Raw genomic sequence first — 25,733 nt, forward strand, 5'->3', positions numbered from 1 at the left:
CGGCCCCGGAACCAGCATGGCCTCCGCGCCCGCCCACAGCCCGCCTGCAGCACTGGGGCCGCCAGCCACAACTGCACATGCGCCGCGGGCTGCAGCATGAACCATTCATGTTCCGGGGCTCGCCAATTCCAGAACCTTCTGGAACGCTCATGCCCGCCGCGGGTCAGGGGTGAGCTGACCTCACTTCCGTGCGGGGCCTGGCCCGGGGTTCCGCGGGCGCTGTGCGGCGGGTCCGCGGTACCACCGGGACGCAGCCGCTCCCGGGACCGGGACGCAGCCGCAGCAGTCGAAAAAAACCGGCGGCGCTGAAGGCGCCCGGGGGCTGGGGAGGGGGTCAGGGCTGTTCCGCCCCGGGGCGGGGCGCTGGCCGCGCATGCGCACGCCGTGACCTTCCTCACGTGTGTGCTGGCGGCGGCGCGGTCACTCGGTGCGGGCGGCGCGGGAGCATCATGGTGAGTGCCGGGGCCGCCGCTGCGCCGTGTCCCCACCGCTCCAGCGGCCCCGTCCCGGGCTGCCCCGCCGAGCGTGCCCGGCGCCGCGGGGACGGACACGCCACAGGGCCTGGCGGCGCCCCTACTCGTTCCCCGGGCGGGTCGCTGCCGGGGCCCCCGAGCAGCCGCGGCTGTGCCGCCGCGCACGGGTGTGCCCAGTCCCTGCCGTGCCCGCGGGCAGCGTTGGGTCGCGGGAGGGACGGAGGGAAGGCGGAGGCGGGGGGCTGGCAGCGCCGCAAGGTCACGCAGTCCATGGGGCAGAAGCGACTCTCCCACAGGCGCGGGGGCTGCGGGCCAGGACGTGACGGGAGGCTTGCGGGGGCTGCTTTTGGCTGCCCAGAAACTCGAGCTCAGGGTTCCCTCCCGCCGCAGTAACGGAACAGTCCCTTGGCAGCAGCAGGGCAGGGCAGGGCCGCACAGGCCGCGGCGTTTCTCTGCGGAGATAGAAAAGAAACCTAGGCCGCGTTCTGGAGCGCTCCTTCTGTAAGTTTAGTAAAATTTTTTATAGAGAAGGAGATTTTGACTGAGTTGCCTTTGTTCTTGCAGTGATACTTGAGTCTTACGATAATAATGCACAGAAATAAAACTTAGTGTAAAATGTTCATGGTCATAAATCAGGCAGCTTTGTTTCTGGTAAACGTAGAACAGCTCTTAAAAAAGAGGATCAGTGGTGTAATCTTCACAGAATGAAAACGGGCACAACTGGCAGCCTTTTCCCTTGGTTATCTTTTGTCCCTGTGGTGCTGACAGCAGTCGAACGCAGCATCTTTCATGTGCTGCCTTCTGTTCGTGCTCTGCCTGTGACTTTGTTTTCTGCCACTTCTCAAGTGTGTGTGGATATTGATGAGTGCCAGCAAAGGGCACGCGGATGCCAAGCCCTTCTAGCTCTTTCGCTGAGTGGGGGCTCCTACCTGCCTAGTGGAGCACTGTCTCCATGTGACTTGGCAAGTTGCCGTATCTTTCCTTCTAAATCAAAGCAAGTTCCTTCTTCCTGACCCCTGCTTGTTGGGATAAATGCACGTGCTTGCATTTATCTGGGAATTAAACGGCTGATTCTGAAATGCAGACAAGTAGCAGTGAGTGGTTGCAAAAAAACCCCAAACCTAAACCAAATGAGAGGGAAAAAACCCAACAGTTCAACAAAAACCCTTCACCTTGACTCTGCTTAAGCAGAGACAGATACAAAAGCAGTTGAGCTAGAAGGGTGCCTTCCTTCCTATTTTCAGGGGCTTGACCTAAACCTTTTCTTAAGGTCTGAATCTATTTGTAGAAGTCGGTATAATAACAGCACTGTGGCTCACCTATTTTTTTGTGAAAGGTTAAGGCTTGAAAACACCTGAAAAAGACTGACAGTGGGGCACCTGGCTAGACTTGTGCTTCTTTAATGTAAACCTCTTCACAAGTACAAATGCAGCTGTCCCAAGGAGTCCTTAGTCATCATTAGATCTGGTTGTGAACTGAATAAATACAGTTCATATAATCAATAATTATGCTCACCAAGCTATAGCAACTAAGGGTTTGGTGTTAAAAGCCTGGAGGCCTCTCCAGAGAGGAGTCTGCTCCATCTGTGGGTGGTTTATTCCCTAGCTGGAGTACATCTTCCTACTGTCAGGATTGCCCAGCTGTCAGGATTGCCCAGCATCTGCGTGTGCCTTCAGGATTTTCTGATGCAATCAGAGGTGGTATTTGATTGCTACTATTAAATAAGTGCTTAGTAGTTTTCCTAAACTATTAATCTCTCTCAAAAGAGAAATCATTATGTGTTGGGGTTTTTTAAACTCTTTAATTGCAGTTTTGTTGTAATGGTTCTCTTGTTACAATGTACAATTACTTCCACAGGCAGGAAAAGCATTTAGGAAATTTCTTCCCCTCTTTGATCGTGTACTGGTTGAGCGATGTGCAGCTGAGACAGTAACCAAAGGAGGAATCATGATACCAGAAAAATCCCAAGGGAAGGTACTACAAGCAACAGTAGTAGCAGTTGGATCTGGAGCCAGAGGAAAGGTAATTACCCTGAAGCATTACTTTGAGTAGAACTAGTAGTAGTGTGGTGGTAGCTGGGATATTGCCAGAGGAGTGGGATGGTTACAGTGCAGATGTGGTTATAGTTCATAAAAATGGGTGTCTGTGATGGCTGAAAATGGAAGTGGAGATTCAAAAAGGAGGTGGGTCCTGAGATGAATTCCATCATTCCTTTCATCATTTGTAAAATGGAGTGGGGTTTCTTTTGTTTGCTGTTTGGTTTTTGTGGGGTTTGTCTGCTTGTTTAGTGGTGGGGTTTTTTTGGGGAAGGTGTTGGTGTTGTTTGTTTATTTTAAATATGTAGACAGTGTTTTGTGTGATACCTTGTTCCATCACTTCTCAGCCGAAACCTTGAGGGACCAACAGACTTCTATGTTAAAATTATTACATGCACAAATGTCTGTGACTTGTGAAAAGGGTGGAATCCCAGAATGTGGTATTGGCTGTCTTGTCTTGTGCAAAATATCATTGTCCATAAGGATTAGGCTTGTTGGACTAAAGAAAGTCAGCAATCAAAAAAAGTAAGTGTTGAATAAGTGTTTGTAATTTTGCACATTGGATATGTATATATATAAAATATATATATATATATAAAATATATATATATATAAAAGGAGACAGTTCACAAAAATGCCAGTGCCTGGGGAATTCCACATCAGAAGGGCTCTTTCCCCACCAGAGCAGTGTTCAGTCAGTAGCAACACTGGAAAACAGGTTAAATTTCAACTTGGACACACTGCCTTGGCCTTTCTGTACCGTGAGTCCCTCTATATGTCCTGTGCTGGTTTGTGTCAGGATCTGATTTTTAGAGCTTTATATTGTGAAAGGGCGATAATATTTGACTAATGTGTTAATGTTTTATTTGTAATATAAAAATTTAATTAAACTTTATCAGGCATTTCTAAACAAGTGATTTGATGGCAACAGTGACAAGTTGATCAGAGTTACAGACATGGGAAGGTACTTTTTAAACTGGCACTTGGAAAAATTATCCTTGGCTATAGAATATGGAAATGGACTTTCTTCCTTGATTTTACAAGGGGGCTTCATGGTTCTTTAAGTGAAATCCTATTCAGTGTGTCAAGCAAAGACCTCACGCTTGTATTTACCATCAAAAGTAAATGCAGAGTTGTGATTTCCTGAATGTTTCTGTACGTGGATGGGTCACTGTAGTTTGGAGGAATTCTATTACATCTGTTTATATTATGGAAAACTAAGGATTTCTTTCTTTTTTCAGAATGGCGAGATTCAGCCAGTGAGTGTAAAAGTTGGTGAAAAGGTTTTGCTCCCAGAATATGGTGGTACTAAGATTGTACTAGAAGATAAGGTAGGTTCCCCAACTTTGTGAGTGCAAATGAGAATGATTCCCAAAACACCAGTGATAAATACTGTGATTACTTCATGGTGTTAGCACCATTCAAGAAAGGGAGCAGCTGGATCCAGCCACCATCTGGTAGCTGTGCTACTGCTACTTCTGCCCCGGCATAAATGGAAGCAACCAAGGAAACCTCTGACCTGACCTTTGCTGAATGGGCAAAATGGTTCCATATGTCAAGCACATATGAGAGGGAAAGCAAAAAGGCTTAGAAATTACTGAGGATATCCTTGCTTTTGACAGGGACAGCCTGCAGAATTGCTTTCTAATAGTCCTTGTGCTTCCCACTGCTAGAAGTGGTAACTTGATAGCTCTCCAAAGAGTATCTTAGGAACAAAAAGAATTTTTTCAAGACTAGCTGTACATGTTGACTTATTGGTTAGCTTGCTTTTGATTTTGTACTTAATGACTGCGATAACCCTAACTTCAGAACAAGACAGTGTTTACAAAACAAGAAAAAAATTTACATGTCAGAAACTAACATTTCTTTTCTTTGCAGGACTACTACTTGTTTAGAGATGGTGACATTCTTGGGAAATATGTGGACTAAACCTGTTGCAGTATCAGTCATCCATTCCACTAAAATGCTGAAATTTTTCTTTCATCATGTAAATAATGTCCTTTATTTTATAATAAACAGGCATTGAATCTTTGAAATGACTTGTGATCTCACTGTAACGATGGAACACAAATAAAAATATGTACAGTCAGAAATCAGTTGCTCTTGCTTGAGTTCCATTGAACAGTGAAATTTGGATGACCACCAACCAGCCTTAATTATTCCAAACATCATCATTTTATATCCTTATCTCTGTACCGAGATTGTAAAGGTCTTTACAATAAACTTATAAAACTATTCTGCTTCTGTCTCAGTTTCTGCTGTTGCTCAGTGAAACTGAGTCTCAATTGTGTAATGAGCTCTCTGAAAATAATGTTATTTTCCCCAAGTTTGTCTGAAATGAGTTTAAAATGGTTATCAGACAGATGCAATCATACTGAGGACTTTTAGCCAGCTCCCTTGCACTTTGGACTTCTGAGATAGCATGGATTCTTTTAACTTCTCTCTGAGGACCCTGAAACACGGGAAGGTTAAGGTACACACACCACCCTGCCACAAACAGCCTTCCCCAGCAGTTGATGGGAGCTTGGTATTAGTCATATCTGTGCTGGAATAAAATCATCAAGTTCCCGGATGAAGCAGATAAGAATTAACGGTTATTCTTGCTTATCTCTCACTGAATTTTGCCAGTAGAAAATAATCTCCCCCCAACAGTTAATCAGGCAGAAGTGGGGCTGATGCTGGTCTGAAATGAAGTTTCTTTACCGTTTGCCACACTACTGCACCCAGATCTCCAGCTTTCCCTTAACTCAGGAGAGACCTGATTTGACAAATTATATTTCCTTTATCCTTAACACACCATTCTTAAATAGCAAGACACTGACTTAGGTAACGCTGAAGCAATCAAATTTGCATATTTGTGGCCACCCTGTCTTGCCTTGAAAAGGATGCGGGGGGTGTTGATGTAAGAGCACCCAAATCTGCACTGTTCCTAAGGAGACTTTCAAAGCTGGGGTCCATAGAGGGATCTAGTGCAGCCTAAGAACATACAGTGCCTTAAAGTGCTTTTGGGCTAAACTTGGCGCAGTCATTCAATATATGACTTGTTGCTGCTGAAACTTCATTGGCTGGAATTAAACTGCATTTCTTTCCATTCTTGGTGCGAAGAACTAGATACATTATAATCCTTATTGCAAAGGTAACAGTAGACAACTGTAACAAAAAATATTTTTCAGAACTCCACTCGGGCGCTGCACTGTGGGACTCTAGCTCTGGCACAGTTTGAAACAATGTATTTTTTGCCAGCAGAAAGCTCCTCCCATCAGTTGCACAGCACAGAAGTGAGCTGGAGCCACGTTTTTCCCTAGCTGCCATGGGTCAGCCAGCTATTCCAGCAGGAGCTGCATTTGCCAGGCTTGGCAGTCTTTTGCTCCCCGTAGCTGTGGGGCGGCTGCTCTTGGCTGGTTACCCCTGCTTGCTCTGGAGCTGAAGACAAACCAGGCACTCCTCTGGGGGTTAAACTTGCACTGAACTAGGGATAGACAGGGAAGGTGCTAAATGAATAAAAATACACATTTTAGTATAAAAGCCCTACTTCTTGAAATCTGCCCAATTGCTGTTTTACTTTGGTAGTTACAGCACTGCATTTTCAAGCTGAAACTTAAGATAATCACACTCCAAGGACCTTGCAAGACAATTGATGGTGCAATGAAACACAAACTCCCTGGGGAGCACTATCTGCCCCTGGAGCCAGCATGCCTTTATTTCCCAGGACAAGGCAGGCAGTCTGCTGCAGTCACATACCAAAGAGGGAAAGGTATTTTAAATATTTACAGACTGCCTAGGGAAACTATACCCCATCTCAATGACAAAAAGATGCACTAGGAATTAACTGCCAACAGAGAAGTGTTTAGGCCTAAAATTTCAGCATTTCTTTCCATAATGTCTTTAAAAGACATGAATTACCTAGGATCACTCTGAGCTCTTACCACACAACCTGGCTGCCCCAGCTCCATCTCCAGCCCATGCTTTCAGCCCAGCAGATTTTCAGCCACTTGATACAATGCCTATGTATTAAAGTATTTAGCATGGCTGTATCTACTGCTGTTTATGTAAGTGATTAAAAACAGAAATCACATTTCATGGAAATAAGTAATTTATGGATGTGGGGGGAAAATAGCATTCCTAAGCCTAATCAAATGGAGGACACGCCAGCACATCTGCTGGATTGACAGGAACATTCTATTCTTGCACCACGAGGCTCTCACTGCAAGCAAGGACAAGGCAACTGCCACATGGCCAAGGTGATCCATCTGCTGTTGCTGCCTCTCAGTCCATGACTGTATGCCAAATTCTGTATCCCTCGGGTTCGACAGAGAAGGACAGACAATCCATCACAAATGTTCTTTCTTTGCTGTGTTCTTCCTGTAGGAAATTAGGCTTCTTTCCACTGTTTTCTAGTTTGTTTTAAAACTTCAGTTTTGGTGTAAATGTTGCATATTGCCCCACCTGGTTTTTGAGGGGATACAGTCCTCAGCCTTGCTTCAGTCTGTCTGAACCACAAGGAAACCAGGTGGACTCCCATCTACTTTTGTGTCTTTCCTTTCTTAACATTTCAGAATAGCTTCCATTATCAGCAGCTGTAGTGTTTTCAGAAAGCTTTCATCACCCTGGTTATGTTATCCTGCCATGGTAAGAAAAGGACAAATCGTTTATATGCCAACAGAGAAGAAAGGATAGCCAGGTCCCTGACAGCACGAGTAGTTGATAAAATTTTGGCCAAATATTCAATTTTTTCATTCTTGAAGGCCATAAGAAAATGAGGACCAGCTAAAACTTGAAAACTGAAATTACTGTTGTACAGGTTTTATTCAACACCAGCTTGAAATTAATGAAATAAAAATAATAAGCATCTTCCAGGAATACAGGGTTAATTATCAAGGGGCAACACAAGATACCTTAGAGAACTCAACATCAACAAGGCAGATTTCTTTCCATTTTCTGCAAACCCATGAGCCAGTTGCAGAATGAACTAACAGACATATTTTTCTCTGAGAGGTATTTCTTCACAGTCAGATTTGTTTCCATGTTAAAAGCAAGATGGCCATGAAATAAAAGTCAGGGACAAATGGAAATGTCAAGTACCCAACTCTTCTGTGCTTTAAAGTTAAACCTTGAATACGGTGATAGAAAAAGAAAAAACAAAAAAACAAAAACAAAAACAAAAAAACCACAAAAAGAATCCCACAAACAGGCTGCTGAATTATGAAGGACTCAAACAGCTAGAACTGCTTGTGTTTTGAGAGTGGCTAATAATAATATCAATCTCATAAAGAAATTAATGTTGGAATACAGCTGATCTAAAGAGATAATAGGACATTTCTACTCCTCATTCTAACACACCGTTTTCTCTCAGCATTTTAAACCTTTTGATGGTTTCTTACACAAGCTGAGTTTCGCCACACCGAAGAGCTGACATTCCTGGGGCAGGAATGCTGGCCAGGAGTAAAAGAGTAACTACTGCAAACTGAACTCAGGTGCCTGAGGCCAGGAATGCCGGCCCCGTGTTTACAGTGTAAGTCGAGAGGAGTTGCCTCTGCGGGTTAGCTGGGCAGGCACTGACCCCGTCACCCATTTCTGCTCCCTCACACAGTGTCCAGCTCTCAGCTCTAACCTGGCCTCCGGAACAAGGCAGGGTCCTGCTCACCGCGTTGCCCAAGCAAAATCAGGATTCAAAGTGCACTTCTCTTTCGGGTGGGAAAGCCTAATTAGAGATTTTTCAAGGTTTTCAATCTAGAAATGTTTCACAAAGTGTAACTTTCACTGGGTAAAAGAAAGGGGTTTTAACGTGTTATTTACAGCAAAATAATTGAGTGAAGGGTGAAGCTACACCCAGCATTCACCCTGAAATACGGTGGAAGTAAGGACAGCACCAGGTACCAGCCTTCTCCACTTTGCAGGAAACACCACACAACTGTAACCATTTATTCTTTGATTGTGTGAGGGGGGTGTCACATCAGAACCTTGCTGCTTCATCATTCTTGCACACAGACAGAAGCAATTCACGCTTTCTTATTCTGTACTCATTTCTACCATATATTTTCAAGAAACAGAACAGCTTTCAAATCATTTTCTTCTCACTTATCCTACAGAAATAGTATGAGTCACTCTGGTCTTCCAGAATGTTTACTTGCTTGTAAGGGGGACGTATTTGTCAGCCAACTATGAGCTAACAGTGTCTTTTTTCTGTTTTCTTTCCAAATACAGTCAACACCTGACTCAGTAAATCTTGAAATCTAGTCTAACTCTGTTTGCCATTAGCACAGCAGTTGGTGCCCTCTGCACACCAAGCTCACAAGTGTCTCAATCCTGCCTTTGGAGACCTAGAAGGCTTCCTACCTACTTTGAAATTATTTTGCCCCAAACCACCTTTGCTGGGGTGGGTTTTTTTAATTCATTATTTTTAGCGTTAACAACTATAAATCTTGAATGCAAACCTGATTATTTTTCAAATTCACGCCCTTATAGTTTGTATTGTACAGAACTTCAGGTACTCGGTTGTACAGAGACAAGCGAGGACTGACCTTGCGGGAGCGCACGTACAGCCAGGGGCTGGCGGGGGGATGCTGATGAAATCCGAAGGATGGATTTCCTCAACCACTCAGCCCGTCAATCTCCGTGCGAGGCTTCGCCTCACAAAGGGGGTCACTCGCTGCGACACGGCCCCGCCGCGCAGCACCGAGCGGCCGCCCCACCTCTGGGGGTGGGGGGGAGCGGGGAATGCCGGTGTCGTCCCTCAGGAATACAAAGCCTTTCTCTGGTAGAGGGACCCGCAGGGAAGCGCCCAGGGCCTCCAGCGCCGCGCTGAGGAGAGCCCGCCCGCGCTCCCTGACTGCCGAGCGGAGGCGGCCGGGGACACCTCGCCCCCCGCCCCTCGCCCCGCGCAGCGCCTCCCGCCTTCTCTCGCGAGAAGCTGTTCTCGCCCCCGCTGCGCGCGGCGGCTGTTCCGGCGGTTACGCCCCTCCCTCCGCGGCCGCTCCCGCCCCGCCCCGCGCGGCCCCGCGGCACATCCGGGCCCCGCGGTCGCTATGGTCATGGCGGAGGGCACGGCCGTGCTCCGGCGGAACCGCCCGGGCACCAAGGCCCAGGTGAGGCGCTGCTGCCGCCGCCGCTTCTCCCGCGGCCGCCGGGCAGGCGGGTGGGCACGGGCAGCGCCGCCGCCGGGGCCCGGCAGCCGGCGGGGCGGCGCCGAGGGCCGCGCCGGGCCTACCGGGGCTGGGGCGGGCGGCGGCCCCGCTGGGGGGATCGCTTTGTTCCTGCGGCCGGGCGCGGGGCAGCGGGCGAGACTCGGTGCCCGTAGGGGAGCGGGCCGGGGACGGCGGCGGCTCCTTCCCCATGGGCTCGGCGGAAAGGCCGCCGCGACAGCGGCCCCGGGGCGGGGGGAGCGCCGAGCGCCGCCGCGGCTTCCAGGCTGCGGGCCGGGAGCTGAGGTCGCGTCGGGCCCGGGTGGCCGAGGGAGGGGCCGCGTCCCGCAGCGCGGGGGCCTCCGCCGGGCCGGAGAACACCTGTGACAGCCGGGCGTGAGCGCGGGCCGAGCGCTGCTCCCGCGCCGCAGGTTGGTGCGGGCAGGGCGGCTCCCTCGTACTGTCAGGCATCGCTGTTGTTACCGCTGGGAAAATATCGAGAGCACGCTCCGGGAGCGAGCTCATGACCCTGCACACGGCTCCGGGTGGGAGCTCGGCACCGGCAGAGCGACCGTACCTGCCTGCCCGTCCCAGAGGGAAGTCATCCTTCCCTTACGTAACTGCGCACAGGGAAATGCTGGTGTCACATCGCTTCTCTTAATCAAAATCGAATTCATTTGTTTCTGGGGTTTCAAGGTCAACTGGAAAAGGCACACCTCAAACACGGAAACTGCATTTTTTAGAATTATTTCAGAGAGGTGATCTGTCAGACTTTATGTCAGACTTTCCCCTCTGCTTTTGTGAGGAGAGCTCGTGGTGAGAAAGGAGCAGCGTATGACATGTGTGTCCTCCTGTTTTTGTCATAGCATACAGGTAAAATTATTACACAATCCTGTAAATCAGGTCATCCTATGCATGTTTAATCTGTGAAGGAGACGGAATGTTGTGTGCCTTTGGTAAATTTGGGGTATTCTGAGAAACAGTAAGCTGGACATAGACCTAGGTTTTGTCAAATATTATGAAGTTCATGTAGGTTGAAGATTTTTGTATATAGTGATGATTATTTCTCTCTGTAGACATGATTTTTGTGTGTGTGTGTGGCTGTATTTAATGTTTTATTTCAGATGACACTGGTATAGCTATTCAGTGCACGAATATAATTAGTTAATGGTATTTCAACACTGGATGTTTACTTGAGGTATTTTTTCCAGAGCTGACTTACTCTCTCAGGAACAGATTGCTGAGCTTTGCAGTTGGGCCATTTTCATTGAGTCATAGCACCTAGTGGGATGACTACAGCAAGCTGATGTGCAGCATCTCTGCATGATATGAGGGAGTAGCACCCAATTTTAGATGTGAAAAATGCAGAGTAAGAAAATGCCTATGGTTTTGGGATGATCATAGGTGCAGGACATGTGGATGGCTGCAGAACACTGAGGTGCAGCTGGATCTGAGGTGAAACTTCTGGAAGGTTTTATCATTACAAGGCTGATAAGCATCCAAGTAAATTAATTAAGGCATACTGACCTTACCAAGGGAATGTGGTACCAGGTTAGGCCAGCACGGCGTTACGTGATCTTAGCTCAGAGAAGACTATTTTCTTGCTGTGTCACCACTGGGAGTTTTAGTTTCATAACCAGTGTACGCTGCTGCTCTCTACAGACCTTTTCTTCCCCATTCCTACCTGGTCTGACATCTGAAATGGGTGCTGTGTGCAGCATTTAATGTAAAAAATACAGGCTCTGGGTGTTAGAGCAGGGTGTGAGGCAGCAGTGGTGTTCACATGCTGAGTCACACACAGCTTTCCATTTCAAGGTGTGCTACTATTGCAGTGTTGGGAGCGTAAATCCCATCTCACCCTCTTCCTGCCAGGACTGTGTGCTGCTTCTGTTCAGATGCAGCTTCCTGGAATTGTATAAATGACATCTATTTTCCTGCATGTTCAGCCTTACTGTAGGCTGTGTGCTTTTCTTCCTCCCCCTCTGGTTTTGTTACATTGCTTTAAACTGTCTTTTTTAAAACAGGATTTCTACAACTGGCCTGATGAATCCTTTGAAGAAATGGATAGTACATTAGCTGTCCAGCAGGTATTCTTATTTACATGATATGCTGTTAATGAGTGCAGTTTCTCAAGTTTTGTGTTCTGGTATATAAAAATACAGGGCTTGCTATTTATCTGCTTAGGATGTTGCTGCACAGCAGTGAATTTCATAAGCACCTGTGTGTATTAAAAAACTATTGTTAATTTTGTTTGCAGAAATAACTGGAATTCCCATGTCTGGTTTAAACAAATCAGGTATAAGAAAATGGTGGGGGTTTCTCTGAGTTTTTTTTTTTGTTTGTTTGTTTTGAGATGAATGTTGGAATTTACCCATTCTTGTACATTTTTTAATTGAATAAAGGTATTTTTCAGAGCTGGCATTTTTAATACCAGTTTCCTTACCCTGCCCATCTGCTCTTGAACTTTTTAGTCTGTGAATAATATCTTAAGTAAGAACTAAACCCCTCCAAGATGTAATGTCCTAAATATACTTACTGTAATTACAACAAGATCTAGTTTTATTTCTCCCTCCCCCCCAGTATATTCAACAAAACATCAGGGCAGACTGTTCCAACATTGATAAGATCCTTGAACCTCCTGAAGGCCAGGATGAAGGTGTATGGAAGTATGAACATTTAAGGTAAAAACCCATCTTTTGTCAATATTCTATCTTGGTTCTAAGTTTTGTTCATTGATGGTGGTAGTGAATCTATTTGAATGTGACAGATCAAAAGTAACCTTAATGAAACTTGATTTTTCCACTGTTAAATATTGGTATTATTTTCTGAATTCCCTGTTCTTTCTAAAGATTTATAATGTGCTCTGATCTTAATGTTTTTTTTAAAGAAAATATGTGTACCTCACTTCAAAAGTTGTACTAGCATGTCTTGAATATGAAGGTATAGTCATGAATTTCCATAGCACTTTCTCTTAGTATTGTCAGTTCTTCACCTCCACTAACAGGTAGTGTGATTTCCAGACGCTCCCAGTGCTTTTTCTGAAACTTGCAGGCAAATAGGCTGGGAAAGCAAGAGTACCTGTGTCTTATAGTTCTTTTTCTGCTTGTAAGGAAAGAAACATTTTTGTCCACCTCTGTTTTTTTTTTTAATTGCAGTACAATAAATACATTCAGCCTCAGAAGTTTGTGCCTTAAAGTATTTTTCAGTTGTAGTGTAGTTATTAATACATGTCTAGTAATCCTTTTGTCCTGATTTTTATTTTTCTTGTAAGCATCTCTTCTCACTTTATTGAGTATACACTCAGGAATAAAAACAATTCTAACTCCTCCTAGAGTCAGATGCCTTGATGTTTTGCCTCACATTTTCTTTTTCTCTCCTCTGGTCTGCAGTAGTTCCAGTAGGCAACAGGGAATCCTCAAGGAAGGAAAAAGTATCTACATACAGTTGCAAAGCCACATTTTAAGAATTCCCCCTGTCCTTTCATATACCTGCAAATATTTTTAGATTCATAAAAGTGACTTGTCACTATGACTCGCGAGTTTTGGAAAATTTCTCAGATTTTCCTGTAGGATGGAGGGCTGAGTTCTCTAAAGTTGGAGAATGCACTTTCAGATACATTCCAGTGAAAGCAGTATTCCAGAGGTCCCACTCTGTTAATGATCTGAGGTGGGAGTTCTTTAGCCCCTTAATTGCCTGGAAGTACACCTTAGAAGGATGGAATGATCCAGCTATATGAGTTTAACTTACACTCCTAAATTAATTTTCTTGAAGTGTTCTTTTAATTTTTTTTAATCTTTATTTGTGAAATAGCACTTTTTTTCATAACAAAGTTGGTATCTTAAACACTTCCACTAAATGATATGTTAAACTCAGCCTCTGCTATCAGTAAAGAATTAAAATATAATTGTTTAGCTGAGTAAAAAAACAATCTGCTGGTATGAAAATCAGAGTGTCTAACCTGTTTTTTTATGAGACACTTGCAGTGAGGAAACAAACAGTTGATTTTGATGCTGCTGTGTTCAATTTCTTTTAGACAATTCTGCCTTGAGCTCAATGGACTAGCTGTCAAGCTTCAGGTAATTCTTGAGACTTTTATATTTTGTCAGGGAGGAGACTGTTTTGTGTAGATTGCAGAGCTTTATTCTAAATATATACACACAGAGCTAAGCAGTGGTTGAAGGTTTTGTAAGATTTTAAGGTCTTATGGCAAATAACCTCTTTGGAGAGTAGACAGGGCAAGGAAGTGATTTGAAAAGATCAGCTCCTTTATGCTGTTGGGTTTTGTTCTTAACTGAACAATTGTTTTAACAGAGTGAATGTCACCCTGACACATGTACTCAGATGACAGCAACTGAACAATGGATTTTTCTCTGTGCAGCTCATAAAACCCCCAAAGAGGTATGGATGTATTGTGGAAAACGGGCTCTAGTGATGCAAAAACTTTCTTTCACAGTTAGTTCATGGGGTGACTCTTTAGAGCTGGCTTCTTACTCAAACTGAGAGCTTATGTGGGTTAAGAATATCACTTGAGCTACTACTCTTCTTTGCCATTCTGTAGTGCTTTACAGAGGAACAGGAGGAGGTAAAAGGAACTGCTTTTTTACACCTCAGTATTAGCAGCTTTGCACATTCCCCTCTTTTCTCTCTAGGTTTGTGTTGAGCCTGCCTGAAACTCAGTGGAAAAAGCTCTTTGTTTAATTGACAGAGGAGTACATGCTGAGAATAGGCTCTCATCTTCAAACTTTAGCTTTGATCCACAGTGTAAGCCTGACACTCCAAACGTGACTGCATGTGCTCATTCTTAGAGCAGTTACTCCAAAAAAGTGGTGGAGTCAAAAATGCTTCAAAGTCAAGTGGGTGTATCAGCATGGCAGTAGCTTGTCTCCCTCCCTCAGTGTCCAGTTAGTTTAAACTTTGTTTGGATCTTCTATTGAGCCACTTGATACATCTTTTTTTTTTGCCTTCAGAAAGTCTTTGTTGCTTTTGGTTATGATGGTAGTGAAGTTTGTCATATTTATCTTTGTATTTCACCTTCCAGAATAAGGTATTGGTTCTTTTTAACCTTATCTTTCCTGTCCTGTAAGATTTTTTTCTTGTTTTGTTCTGCTTTTACTTTCTTGAAATACTTTGATTTAGCCAACTTCCTTTCCCACTCCTTGAACCCCTGTCTCTACTCAGCATCTTGGCATGTCTGGCAGTGTTGTCCTCAGCTAGACTGGAGAACTTCAGGCTGCTTTTTATCTCTGAACATGCAGCATTCATCTCCTGTTTTCCATGTCAGTAGCTGCCAACTCATGGTCACACAGGGGGTGACAGAACCTTGAACTGCTGACAGAAATGTACAACTGACAAGTCTTTTTCCTGAAATTGGTGAATGGCACAACAGACAGACATTCCTTCTCTCAGTCCATCTCAGTTCAGCTTTACTTTCTTCCTTTAGGTGTACCTGATTGCAGAGCCAGAGATGGCTTGTTACACACTTAGTTACATTTAAGATTTTGGTTTTCTTTGTCAAAGCAAAAAGCACTGATAGATTTAGGTGCAGGTTTGGCTTCAGAGCCTGTAGAAGAGCAAGTCTGGCAACTTGACTGTGTGGGAAACAAATGAGCTGTGAGGTAACAATCATCTTTCTTTTCAGTGTACTCCTAGCATGTATTTTTATTATACAGCTTTGCTTAAGGAGAGGCATAAAATTCACTACTTATGTGCATAATGACATTGCCATAGTAACTTTTTTTCTTTAAATAATTTACATGGGTTGTGAAGCACAGAAAAGAAATGACTCACTTAAGGAGAAAAAGAGTTACACCTTCAGACATGCTATGTGAAACTTCTGGGAACAAAAATGACCAGTGAAGTTAAAAGCTTCAGGAAACATAATAAAAATGTTTCTTTTTAAACAAGTTCTGACAACGTCATGTATGTGCTTATACTTGTGCTCACTGTCTGTTTCCGTAGTGTCCTGCTATAGACTACACCAGGCACACACTTGATGGAGCTGCATGTCTTCTGAATAGCAATAAATATTTCCCCAGCAGGTAAAAACACTTTCTCTTGGGAGGAGGGAGAGAAGGAGGGAGGAGGTTGGAACTTAAGATGCTGACAAAGCACTGGGAGAGGTGTAATGCATTTTTCGTGGACTACTATTGGAACTATCAGAAATCCTGCAGCTCTTAGGAGTTGGGGGGCCTATTGCCACTTCTAAGCAAAGGAAGAATTCTTGTTTATTCAAATAGTTTGCCATTTACTGGAGCTAAGGGATACTTTTTAGGTAAGAACTGTTTTAGTGATATCTGTTAGTGTTACGGGGCTTCCACGGGTGTAGCGCCCACCTAAATGACAGGATGGCCTTTGGGCAGATGCTGCACCTCAAAGGTCTTAAACAGGATGGCACCAAAAGGCTCCAGAAGCCAACGCCAAGCGACTGTGGGACGTGGCAACCACAGATGAGAGAGAGCGCGGGTACTGAATGGGCAGGTCACATCAGAGAAAAGGCTGTGCAGAAGTCAGAACTGTACACCTTTAGGAAATTCACTATAGACAAGGAGGTACAACTGGGAGTCCTTTTTTTTTTTTTTTTTTTGCCTATAAATCCTAGAAACCAGAACTCCAGCCTTTACCCGAATTACTGATGATTATTAACTACAGGTAGAATTTTTTTGTACTCAGAGTACAATTTGTAAATGTGGAGCTTGCACCAACAAGTCTAAATTTCATATGCAATTCTAGAATTCATATGCAATTTAACAATCAAAATTTGTGTCAACAATGTGTCTCAGTAGTAATTGCATTAGAGCAGTTGTGTAACCTTTCTCCTGCTGCTTGCAGGGTTAGCATAAAGGAATCCTCTGTAGCCAAATTAGGATCAGTGTGCCGAAGGATTTACAGAATATTTTCACACGCTTATTTTCATCACCGGCAGATATTTGATGAATATGAAGTAAGTACTTTCAAATTACATCTTGAAAGCAGGGCATTTACTGAAGTTACAGCTGTGATGGAGTTGTATAAAACATTTTAGTCCTACTAGAAGATCTATATTCAAGTGAAAGATTGATTACAGTAGATTCCAGTTTACAACTGAAGAAGCTGTTATAATACACGTAGACATTCATTTATGTGATTAGCATACTCAGTTATGGTTTCCCTTCATTTGGATAAAAAGCCAGAATCTGAGGGTTTTTTTTACAGACAACTCAAATTCATCTTGTATTTAAGAATCCTGAATATATTCAAGCAGTGTAGTTAGTACAGCTTACATATATGTATTTCCTGTTTGTGTATGTTGCACAATAATTAAGGAATTACAATTGTGTGACTGTAAAGGATCAGAGTAATTGAGGGCAACTTGTGCACCAGCAGTAGCCTTTTTTTTTTAGTGGGAAAGTAAAAATTAATATCTAAAAAGGAGATAAGGGGTATAGCTAAATATAAAAGGAAACCTTTGCCAAATCCCACTTAAGGTTTCTGGAACAGCTGTGAAATAATTAGGCCCTGTTGTGTTGGAGATAATGCATGTAGGAGGAATTTCAGAACCATGCTTTTAAATATTTAAATATATTCTTGTCTCAGTGCTGTTAAATTGAGCTGTGACTGAAGCCTCAATTTCAGCAGGTTTCTTAGTAATTGTAGTAGCTACAAGCAAACGGTAAAGATATAAAAGAAGCAATATAAATTTACTATTTAAGCATGACTAAGACCTGTAAATCTAATAAGACAATTACATAGAAGCAAGCTTTTTGTATAGCATATTCTCCCTAATGGTTTAAAGTAATCTTTCTGTACATACTGGTTTTTTCCCCTTTTTTCACTTCCAGAATGAAACTTTCTTGTGTCACCGGTTCACTAAGTTTGTGATGAAGTATAATCTGATGTCCAAGGATAACCTGATTGTACCAATTTTGGAAGAAGAAGTGCAAAATTCAGTGTCAGGGGAGAGTGAGGCATAATGGGAATAGCAGTACAGAAGCCTGTACTGAATATAAACAAAACATTAATTATGTACTGTATATATCACTTTAGACACTTCAATCACGTATCCTCATAGCTTTGTTTAGTATACTTTTTGTATGCTGTGTGCATTGCCTTTTACTATGGGAAATACTTTTAAATTATTCATGAGCTGTATATTCATCAATGTGGCACTCATGGTCTTTAAATAAAAGTAGTAGTATTTGTTTATAATGCCTGTTAATAAAAGAATTTACAGTTCTCTAAAATTGCTGCTAAACAATCATTGAATCACAATCCTGAAGATATGTCTGATTGGGTGGGGGAAAAGTGAGATTATGATTTCACAGCAAGCCATTTTGTAATGCAGTAGCTATATTAAGTGTTAGTTCAAAGATTATCACCTTAAATATGTAATTCTGCAGGAAGCTTCTTGCAATGTCACTTATTCCTAATTTACCTTTTATTTTTTTTAAAATTTTTTTGAAGATTTACTTCTGGATGTGCATATTGCTGTATGTGTATATCCAAATACTAACAGGATCTGTGTATTAACCAAAAGGACAATTTCACTATGGTATTGAACATATATATTCTTGATGTGTATCTAACACACTTCATGCACTTGTTTTTGGCTGGAGGCAAGGTTTGTGTACAGCAGGAGATAGGTACTGTCCTGTTAAGGCAGACTGCTGCTGTTCTCCAGTCCACAACATCTCTAAAGAATACCTGTGCATATTTATGGCAACTGCTTACAGATTATACCTCAGCTGTTCATGTTACACTACATAACACACTGGCACAGTCTCTGCTTGTATTCCTAGTCAAAACATGCTAAGTACCTGAAACATCAATCTTTCTTTGCAAGAGTTAATTACATTTTCAATATACTTTTGTTTCTCTTCATTGACCTTAACCATATTGACAAAAAGATTTGGATTCATGCTTCTGGTTCCCTATCAGGTGTTTATTTCAAGTTGTGTTTGCAGATTTGCAATAACTGACAATTTCCATGAGTGCTGCTTAATTGTGTTTTGTCTAGAATGATAGAATTACATGTTTTAGAGATGCATATAAGAGAAATACTGCTAAGTGTACATGAATGCAGGGTCTAAGAGCAGTAGCAGTGTTCATGAATGAATTTTGCTTTGCTGTTTAAGAAGTTAGCTTGTTGTTTCTCTTTGAGGTTGACAGGAGCCCTCTTTTTATTTCTTCCAGCAGGTTTAATGGGCTAGCTCAGCTAGTTTCAGTAATTTACACTTTGTTTTCTACATTATATTTACATGGAAAGAAGGGAGTCCACATATTTTTACTAAGTCTTTTTTCATAATATACTAAACATGCCTTAAATTCTATTTTTCTTTATATGAATCAAGCACACCTCAAGCAACTGTTATCACCTGGATGTAAAGGGAATTTAAACAATGAGAAAATAGAGAGACTAAGCTTAAGTACTTCAACAGCTGTATTCTTCAGCAGCTTCTTGTCTCATGTTTATCATTTTATTTAATTGTCAGCAGGGTAATTGCATGAGATGTTGTCAGAGTGAAGTAGCTTTAGTTACTGTCTATACACTTAGCTGTAACTTGCCTCGTATACACCAGGTTACCTGATTTTGATAGATACCTTGAAGTTTGTACTGCAGGTAGGAGGACTGTTTTCTGGAGGTAGTCAAATGTATTTGGCTCGTTGCTGTCTGCTCTAGGACCATCCGTGGTGTGGCTCCTTTGTACAGTCACTCTGCATGTGTATAGTGGCCGTGGTGACTGGGACAGGCAAAAACATTGGACTGGTGTTGCTAATTACATTTCCTCTACAAAATTGAAGAAAATGATGTGGTGCTCAGGACTGCATTAAAATTTTAAACCTCTCATGCTTTAAGAGTTTCACTTCAAAACAAAACTCTGGAAGTTCTAATCCTGTTTATTCTCATTCAGATTTGCACTGTAAAGTTGACTTGCTATACTAAGCTGATTTTATATAAGGCTTAAGTGAGACACTGCTTGTATTTTCCCTTGCTGTTGTTTACATGAGTACTGTGTACACACATGTGCCTGGATGGTACCATAAAACTTCAGTTAGCCTAAGCAAACCATTGATTTGTCTAATAAATATTAACAAGTTTAATTTAGACTTTACATCATAGGGAAACTGAAACTGTCTTTGAATTATATTGTAAAAAAAGGATAAAATTAAACTGTTTCTTTATCCATACCACTATATTTTGACAATTTATTCTCATGTTTCATGTTGTCAGAGAACACAGCAACTGTTTCCAACAGACCTTTGGATGCTCCCCCCCATCTCTGCTACAAGGTGTGCTCGAGTCAAGTTGTCGTTCTTCTTTCAGAAGTAGAGAAATACAATACTCATTAGGAACTTGCAAGTCAGACCTCAAATTTATACATCCCACAAATCAGAACATGCTGGTTCTACAGTTAAAATATGGGAGATCTAGAAGAGGGCCCTCCAGATACAAAATAAGCACATTATGACTGCATGTCACAGACACAAAGGCTGTAAGCAAAGACTCACTGTCAAATGACTTCTTCCTTTTGTCACTGGGGTTTTTCCTCACCTTTGGCTTAGCATTATGTTCCAACACATCAGCCATGGTGTTAAGCCACAGGGAACTGTCAAGACAGCAACCTCCATTTTCAAAAGATAAATATACTAAGAACAGGGAAAACTTAATGAGCTTTTACCAGATGGCATTAACTCTATCAGGCTTTGCTGTACAGACAAGACTGGAAAAAGGTAATTTTAGCTTGAGGCAAAGTATACATTGATCTAACCCAGTTAATGTCAGTGTGACACAAACATCATAAACTGGTAACTGATTTGGTAATTACTTCTAATGGTAATCTTCCTATATGAACTATAGAAAAAATCTGAACCTGTACAAAAAGAAAATATTTTACAGACCAGAAACAAGTGAAGCAGCCATTTATTGAGCTGACCAGGTATGTAAATAAACTGTTCTGACAGTTATGAGCAGGGTACAAAATATTTAACTGTGGACAGTTTCTTCCTGTTTGTAAACATTAGAAAACTATTTCCTCTCCAAACAATTTAAGCATCAGAAAGTATAAACAGTCTTTTGCAGAGGTTCATGAACACTATTGGCTGCATTCTGTTCTAATAGTTGCAGAGCATTTCTGTTGTCAAAATCAGGAAAGGGGCTTCCCTACTACATTTCAAACACACAGGCTCCTGGCTGAAGTCTTGTTATTGACTGCAAAAAGTGTACTTACTAGTTTTTGTCAGAGAACACATCCATGCTTTAAGTTGCAATTCTTTCAACAAAAAGTTAAATACATTCTGGTAAAATGAAAGCCGAGCAGTGTGTACAATACAAGCAGACCAAAAAAGTTTTGCTAGTTACTCTGACATGTCCTCTGATTTACAAACCTGCTTTGCTTAATGGACAGTGCTGGTCACCACACTAGTAAAGGCAAACCTTAATTAATGGTCTGGTTTATGTCAGACAGATAAGGATCTGAAATCAAATCTCCTATATCCAAAATGCCCCCTCCCCTTTTTACTTGTCCAAGATAGAGTGGTCTTTCAGAATTTTTTACTACAAAGAACAAAACAGAAGATTTTTCATAATTTATTTTAGAAGTATTTTCAATGTTTTCAGTTTCAACATCCATGCCTTAGGAAGACAAGTGATCAAGTGCACGAAGTCAGATAATTCTTGCACTGTCTTCACACAGGCTGAGCAAGCAACTTACTTGCCCTGACTTTCAAAAGCAAACAATTCAGATGAGTATTTCTACAGCACAGGCAACTTTGATACTACAAGACAAATGACATTAAAAAACCAAGCTGTCCTTAACAATCCAGGAATTGCTGAGTGGGTTCAGACAAAACAATTCAGCATAGTTATACTGAAAGAAATTCAGAGGTTTGCAGCACTGTCAACACCTGTGAGACTCATGAGCAAGGACTAAGGCACATTTAAAACTTGAGGGCTGCTGAAAAAGAATATGGCTTTATTTCATTTTGAAAAGCACCTTTCTTTCTAAAAGTGATGATATTCTAGTATACCTGTGGACATCCAGGGCATACTCAATTTCCACCCTAGTTCCAAAACAAGAGTCTCTCTTGTTTACATTTCATTAATTGTAAGCAGAATATTTCTTTTAGAAAGGTACTGTTTTATTTGAATTTTCTGCACTTTCAACAGGTGATACAGAAAGATCTCAGTTAAAAGTTAAATAATTCTTTTTATCCAATGGATGCATTCTAGAAAGAGAAACTGCATTAAATTTACCACTTTGTAACTTGCTTAAATACTTATAGTTCAGTTTTGGTTTAGGACTCACTAATGTTTACTATCTTAAGCAAGGATCTTGCTTTATAAAAGGTAATTTCTTTGATATACTTTAAAAGCTCTAACAAAAATATTCAGAATTGGAGTTTTTAACGAATTTTTGCCCATTTTACAGGTTGGACTTGTATGGAGAACGACCAATAGTTAAAATTACACACACAAGTTTTGGATAACTCATTAAAAAACTTCTAGAAGTAGAGCAACATATTCCAAGTTGCCTGAAACCAGCTGTTACTCCATTTTTAATATGCTAGAGTTACCTGGCTTTCTGGCAAAGATGGGTATAACTTATATTTTCATCGCTCTTCCCCATCTGTGTCCCATGGAGGAGATCCCTGCTGCCTGTGACCATGACCAGTGCTCCCCGAGTATTGGCCACAAGAGAAAGCAGCACTTGGGGCAGGCTCTGCAGGGACACCCAGCCCAGCACGCTCCCCCTCTCAGCAGGGGGTTCTTCCTCCCCACAGTGCCCCCAGACAGGGAATGAACACCAGGCTCACACCCCACATCCCTGACCTCGAGATGCTTGTGGGAAAGCTGGGAGAAGAGCCTTTGCAAGAAGGGGTTTCTTACAGTGCCCGCTATTTGAGGTGCTCCCATCACTCCCTACTGCATGCAATGGGAAAAAGAAGTTGAAGCCAGTTTCCAGAGCTGTAGATTTTTTGGAAGAAAACCCCCAAACCTGCTACAAACACTTGTTAAGAGTTGCTCTTCCAAAGAAAAAAAGAAACAAGCCTGCCTGTAAGAATTTCCTACGCACATCAGGAAGCAGCTCCAAAGCAGTATTATTTCAAGCTCTCCCCCTATCATAATTATGTCAGTAGAATGGGTCTTCCCCCAACCCCCTGACCTATAAAAATAAACTATTTTCCTGCATGTGTTAGTTTTGCTTACTGAAATAAGCAGCTACTGCCCATGCTCTTTGCACAGCTCTGAGACTGCAATTGAACCTCCACTATCCTGGTCATCTCCTGGGGTGCTTATTTGGAGTTAATTGTTGGTGTTCCTGTCACTGCATTAATCTGCCCACTGCATTTAGTGCCAGCATCTACCACTGTGATAAGGCAGAGTCCCACAGCAGCTCTGGGATGCCATCCATGGGGAACAGGGTGTTGTAGGTAAATGATTCATGACATCTATGTTTGCAGCACAACAAAGACAGGTATCAAAATCCCTGGGTGATGTGTGTGCTGTACTGCAAACACTGAGAGCAGAGTTACGAATACATTTGCTCAGTTCTGTTCTGACTTCTCATTTTGACCAAATTATTTTGCAGTAGCTTAAAGATGAGAATTTATAAGGTTTTTGCTTCTAAAACTAAATGAAAAATGCATATTTTAGTTACAATCACATTTGCCTTCTGAAGATGCATTTTTGTTCAGCTTCTTCTCTGTAAAATACAGTTTCCAGACATCAGCACAAAAGCAATTGGTGTTTGTCCCTCTCCCTGCAGAACCTTGCCAGCATTAACCTCCCTTAACACAAGCAGCTCCTCCCCATAGTAAGGATGGAAGCACAGCAACTTGATCCTTTCCTCTGAACATCAAGTCTGGTATTTGATGCAGGTCAATACACTTTATCCAGTGTGAGATACATTTAGCTGAGACATTTGTATATCTACATCAATCTAATATTGCCTATGAAGTTTAGCCTACATTCTCCTCCTATGCATTAGCAGCATCACTGTGCACACGGCTCTGAATGCTTCTTAGGGAGCTTCTCAAACTACTTGTTCACAGACTGCAAGTTATCTTTCAGGGGATGAGCAGTTCTTAATTTCCACTCACAAGTATATCTTTATAATACAAGCTATAAGCTCCTGGCTTACATGTACAAAGAACCCAGTAAAAACTGCATAGGTGAAGTTGCATTCCAGGAGCAAGTATCTACCTCCAGCCTCCTGAGTTTTTTCTGTCCATACCAAGTCTGAATATAGCTTAAATTATTAACACTCTAGTGTAAGACTTGACATTTCTCTAGGCTTTTGAACTTAGGCAAGGCAAATAAATTGAAAATTACATTAAAAGTTAACAACAGCCAGACAGTTCATTTTTCCCCACCAATATTTACAACATCCTTAAAAAACCCTGAACAACAAAACAACCAAACAAACCCAAAAACATTCCTCCAGCTTGTGGAAAATTCTAAACATCCTCATTCCTTTCTCTCTCACACAATTCAAACTGTCACTGTTTTGCAGCTTTTGCTTCCTTGCTTGTCAAAAGCATTAACAAATTAGCAGAGCACCCAAGTCATGTAGTTCTACTATTAAAGACAGAAAACCAAGTTATTTTGCAGTAGTATTACTACAAAATTACTACAGTAGGATTAACACAACAAGGAAAATGACAAAAATACAAAAGGAGTTTGGGAAGAATCATAGGGGATTATACCAATGCATTTAAAGTAGTGTAATTTTTAAAAAAAAATCCGCTTGTATGATTTATGTACATGTCCATTTGATGCAGTTACTTACTTTATCACATACACGTGACCTGAGTGACTCCATCTTCCTGGTCAAATTGTCCATCATCCAGTTCCCTTAATACTCCATCACTGCTACTGAATCCTGGAAAGCCTCCATAATGGGAGGATCCCTCCTTGATCCAACATTGTTTAGAAGGAGATAGGTGAAACTCGTCAGGTGGTTGTCCAGTTTCTACAGGGTAAGAAGTAGCTGTGTCTGATCCAACACTTCTGCTGGACACTCTGCCTTTTTCTTCCCCACTCACTTGTCTTAAGGATTTCCTCTGAAATACAAGAGGATGTTGATATGTTAGCTTATTTAGGGGAAAAACAATCCAGCCAAACACTTTGCAATGAATTGTGGATAGATTTAGTGTGAGCTGCATTTTAACACTGAGTGTGAGAAATGTGCCATTATCTGAGGAGGCAGTTACAATTCCCATGGTAAATTATGCAGATAGAAGTCAGTGGCTGTTCTATACAGCCATTTGAAATGGGATCTACAGAGTCCTTGCACAGGAGGAACTCAGTATAAATACAGTCTGGCATTGGTATTGGTATTGCCTGACATCTTTCTTGTTGAAATGATGGTTGGCAATATCAAAAAGAAAAGTAAGCAGATTGTGATTTCTGCAAACAATAGACCTACCAGACTATGCTAAGGGTTCTCTGAGGCACCACAAATAAATAAAACATTTATCTCAGTTCAGCATCAGGAGCTACCTGAGTTACTCAGATCTGTGATGATGCAGCACCTCCAGAGACAATGTCAGTACCTTGAGCCACAACAGAGGAGCAGGGTCAGGAAGGCAGAAGTGCCCTGAGCCACCTGCCTGGAGCCCTGCTCTCAGCACAAGCACTTCTACACCAGGAGATGTTTGCCAGGGGACACGGCCCTGCCCACACAAGGAGCACATGAAGCAAAGAGGGAATCCAGCCTCAGCACAGAGCTGCATTTCAGTGTCTGAAGGACACAGTGCAAACACTTCAGAAACAAAACCACTCCAAAGACTTTTACTATGCTTTGGCAAGTTTGTGTCCCCTGTCTGTACATTGTCTTTTCTCAAATCCTTTTTAAACAGTAAAAACAATGGCCCATGTGGCTAAAGGAAACATATTTAGGAAAGCTGTTACAGGGGACACTGGGAAATTAGACTAAGAGGAAATAGCATTGCCTCAGGAGAAACAGAAGGAAATAAGTTTTGCCTGGATGCCATAGTAAGAGGATGGAAAAGTCTGCTTAAGGGAAATAAAGAAAAAAACCCAATCCCCTCAAACACTGCATGGTTCAATCTTGCATCTCATCCTCTGAATTCTTTCTTAGAAAAGCAAATGGTATGTGACAAAC

At 42.2% G+C, this 25,733-nt stretch overlaps 2 protein-coding genes across 4 annotated transcripts in view; one reads left to right on the forward strand and one right to left on the reverse strand.

Moving 5' to 3' along the window:
* The first annotated feature begins 185 nt into the window (after positions 1 to 185).
* Positions 186 to 19,792, forward strand: LOC309575150 (MOB-like protein phocein). Of its 3 annotated transcripts, XM_082285423.1 has the most exons (9): positions 186 to 452; positions 2,331 to 2,495; positions 11,655 to 11,717; positions 12,211 to 12,311; positions 13,664 to 13,706; positions 13,942 to 14,028; positions 15,589 to 15,668; positions 16,459 to 16,570; positions 17,448 to 19,792. In XM_082285423.1, exons 1-9 carry the CDS (start codon positions 450 to 452, stop codon positions 17,577 to 17,579), a joined length of 786 nt encoding a protein of 261 aa, XP_082141549.1. In that variant the 5' UTR covers positions 186 to 449; the 3' UTR covers positions 17,580 to 19,792. The 3 variants fall into 3 exon arrangements, with proteins under 3 accessions (XP_082141549.1, XP_082141548.1, XP_082141547.1); XM_082285421.1 differs by lacking the exons at positions 186 to 452; positions 2,331 to 2,495 and adding an exon at positions 9,488 to 9,594; XM_082285422.1 differs by lacking the exons at positions 11,655 to 11,717; positions 12,211 to 12,311; positions 13,664 to 13,706; ... (2 more) ...; positions 16,459 to 16,570; positions 17,448 to 19,792 and adding exons at positions 3,751 to 3,840; positions 4,388 to 4,602.
* A 119-nt stretch (positions 19,793 to 19,911) lies between these two features.
* RFTN2 (raftlin family member 2) overlaps positions 19,912 to 25,733 on the reverse strand; it is a 32,433-nt gene continuing 26,611 nt past the window's right edge. Inside the window, exon 10 of the mRNA XM_082285420.1 lies at positions 19,912 to 24,669. Within this exon, the coding sequence (XP_082141546.1) occupies positions 24,400 to 24,669 (270 nt within the window). The 3' untranslated portion in view covers positions 19,912 to 24,399. The remainder of the gene's footprint in view (positions 24,670 to 25,733) is intronic.

This window comes from Coloeus monedula (genome assembly GCF_965178545.1).
Source record: "Coloeus monedula genome assembly, chromosome: 7".
NCBI classification, from domain to species: domain Eukaryota; kingdom Metazoa; phylum Chordata; class Aves; order Passeriformes; family Corvidae; genus Coloeus; species Coloeus monedula.

What these genes read in the sequence shown, in the direction of transcription:
- LOC309575150 (XM_082285423.1), top strand. An exon ending in GACTAGCTGTCAAGCTTCAG is followed by an intron (nt 13,707 to 13,941) that starts GTAATTCTTGAG and finishes TTGTTTTAACAG; the next exon opens with AGTGAATGTCACCCTGACAC. An exon ending in AGATATTTGATGAATATGAA is followed by an intron (nt 16,571 to 17,447) that starts GTAAGTACTTTC and finishes TTTCACTTCCAG; the next exon opens with AATGAAACTTTCTTGTGTCA.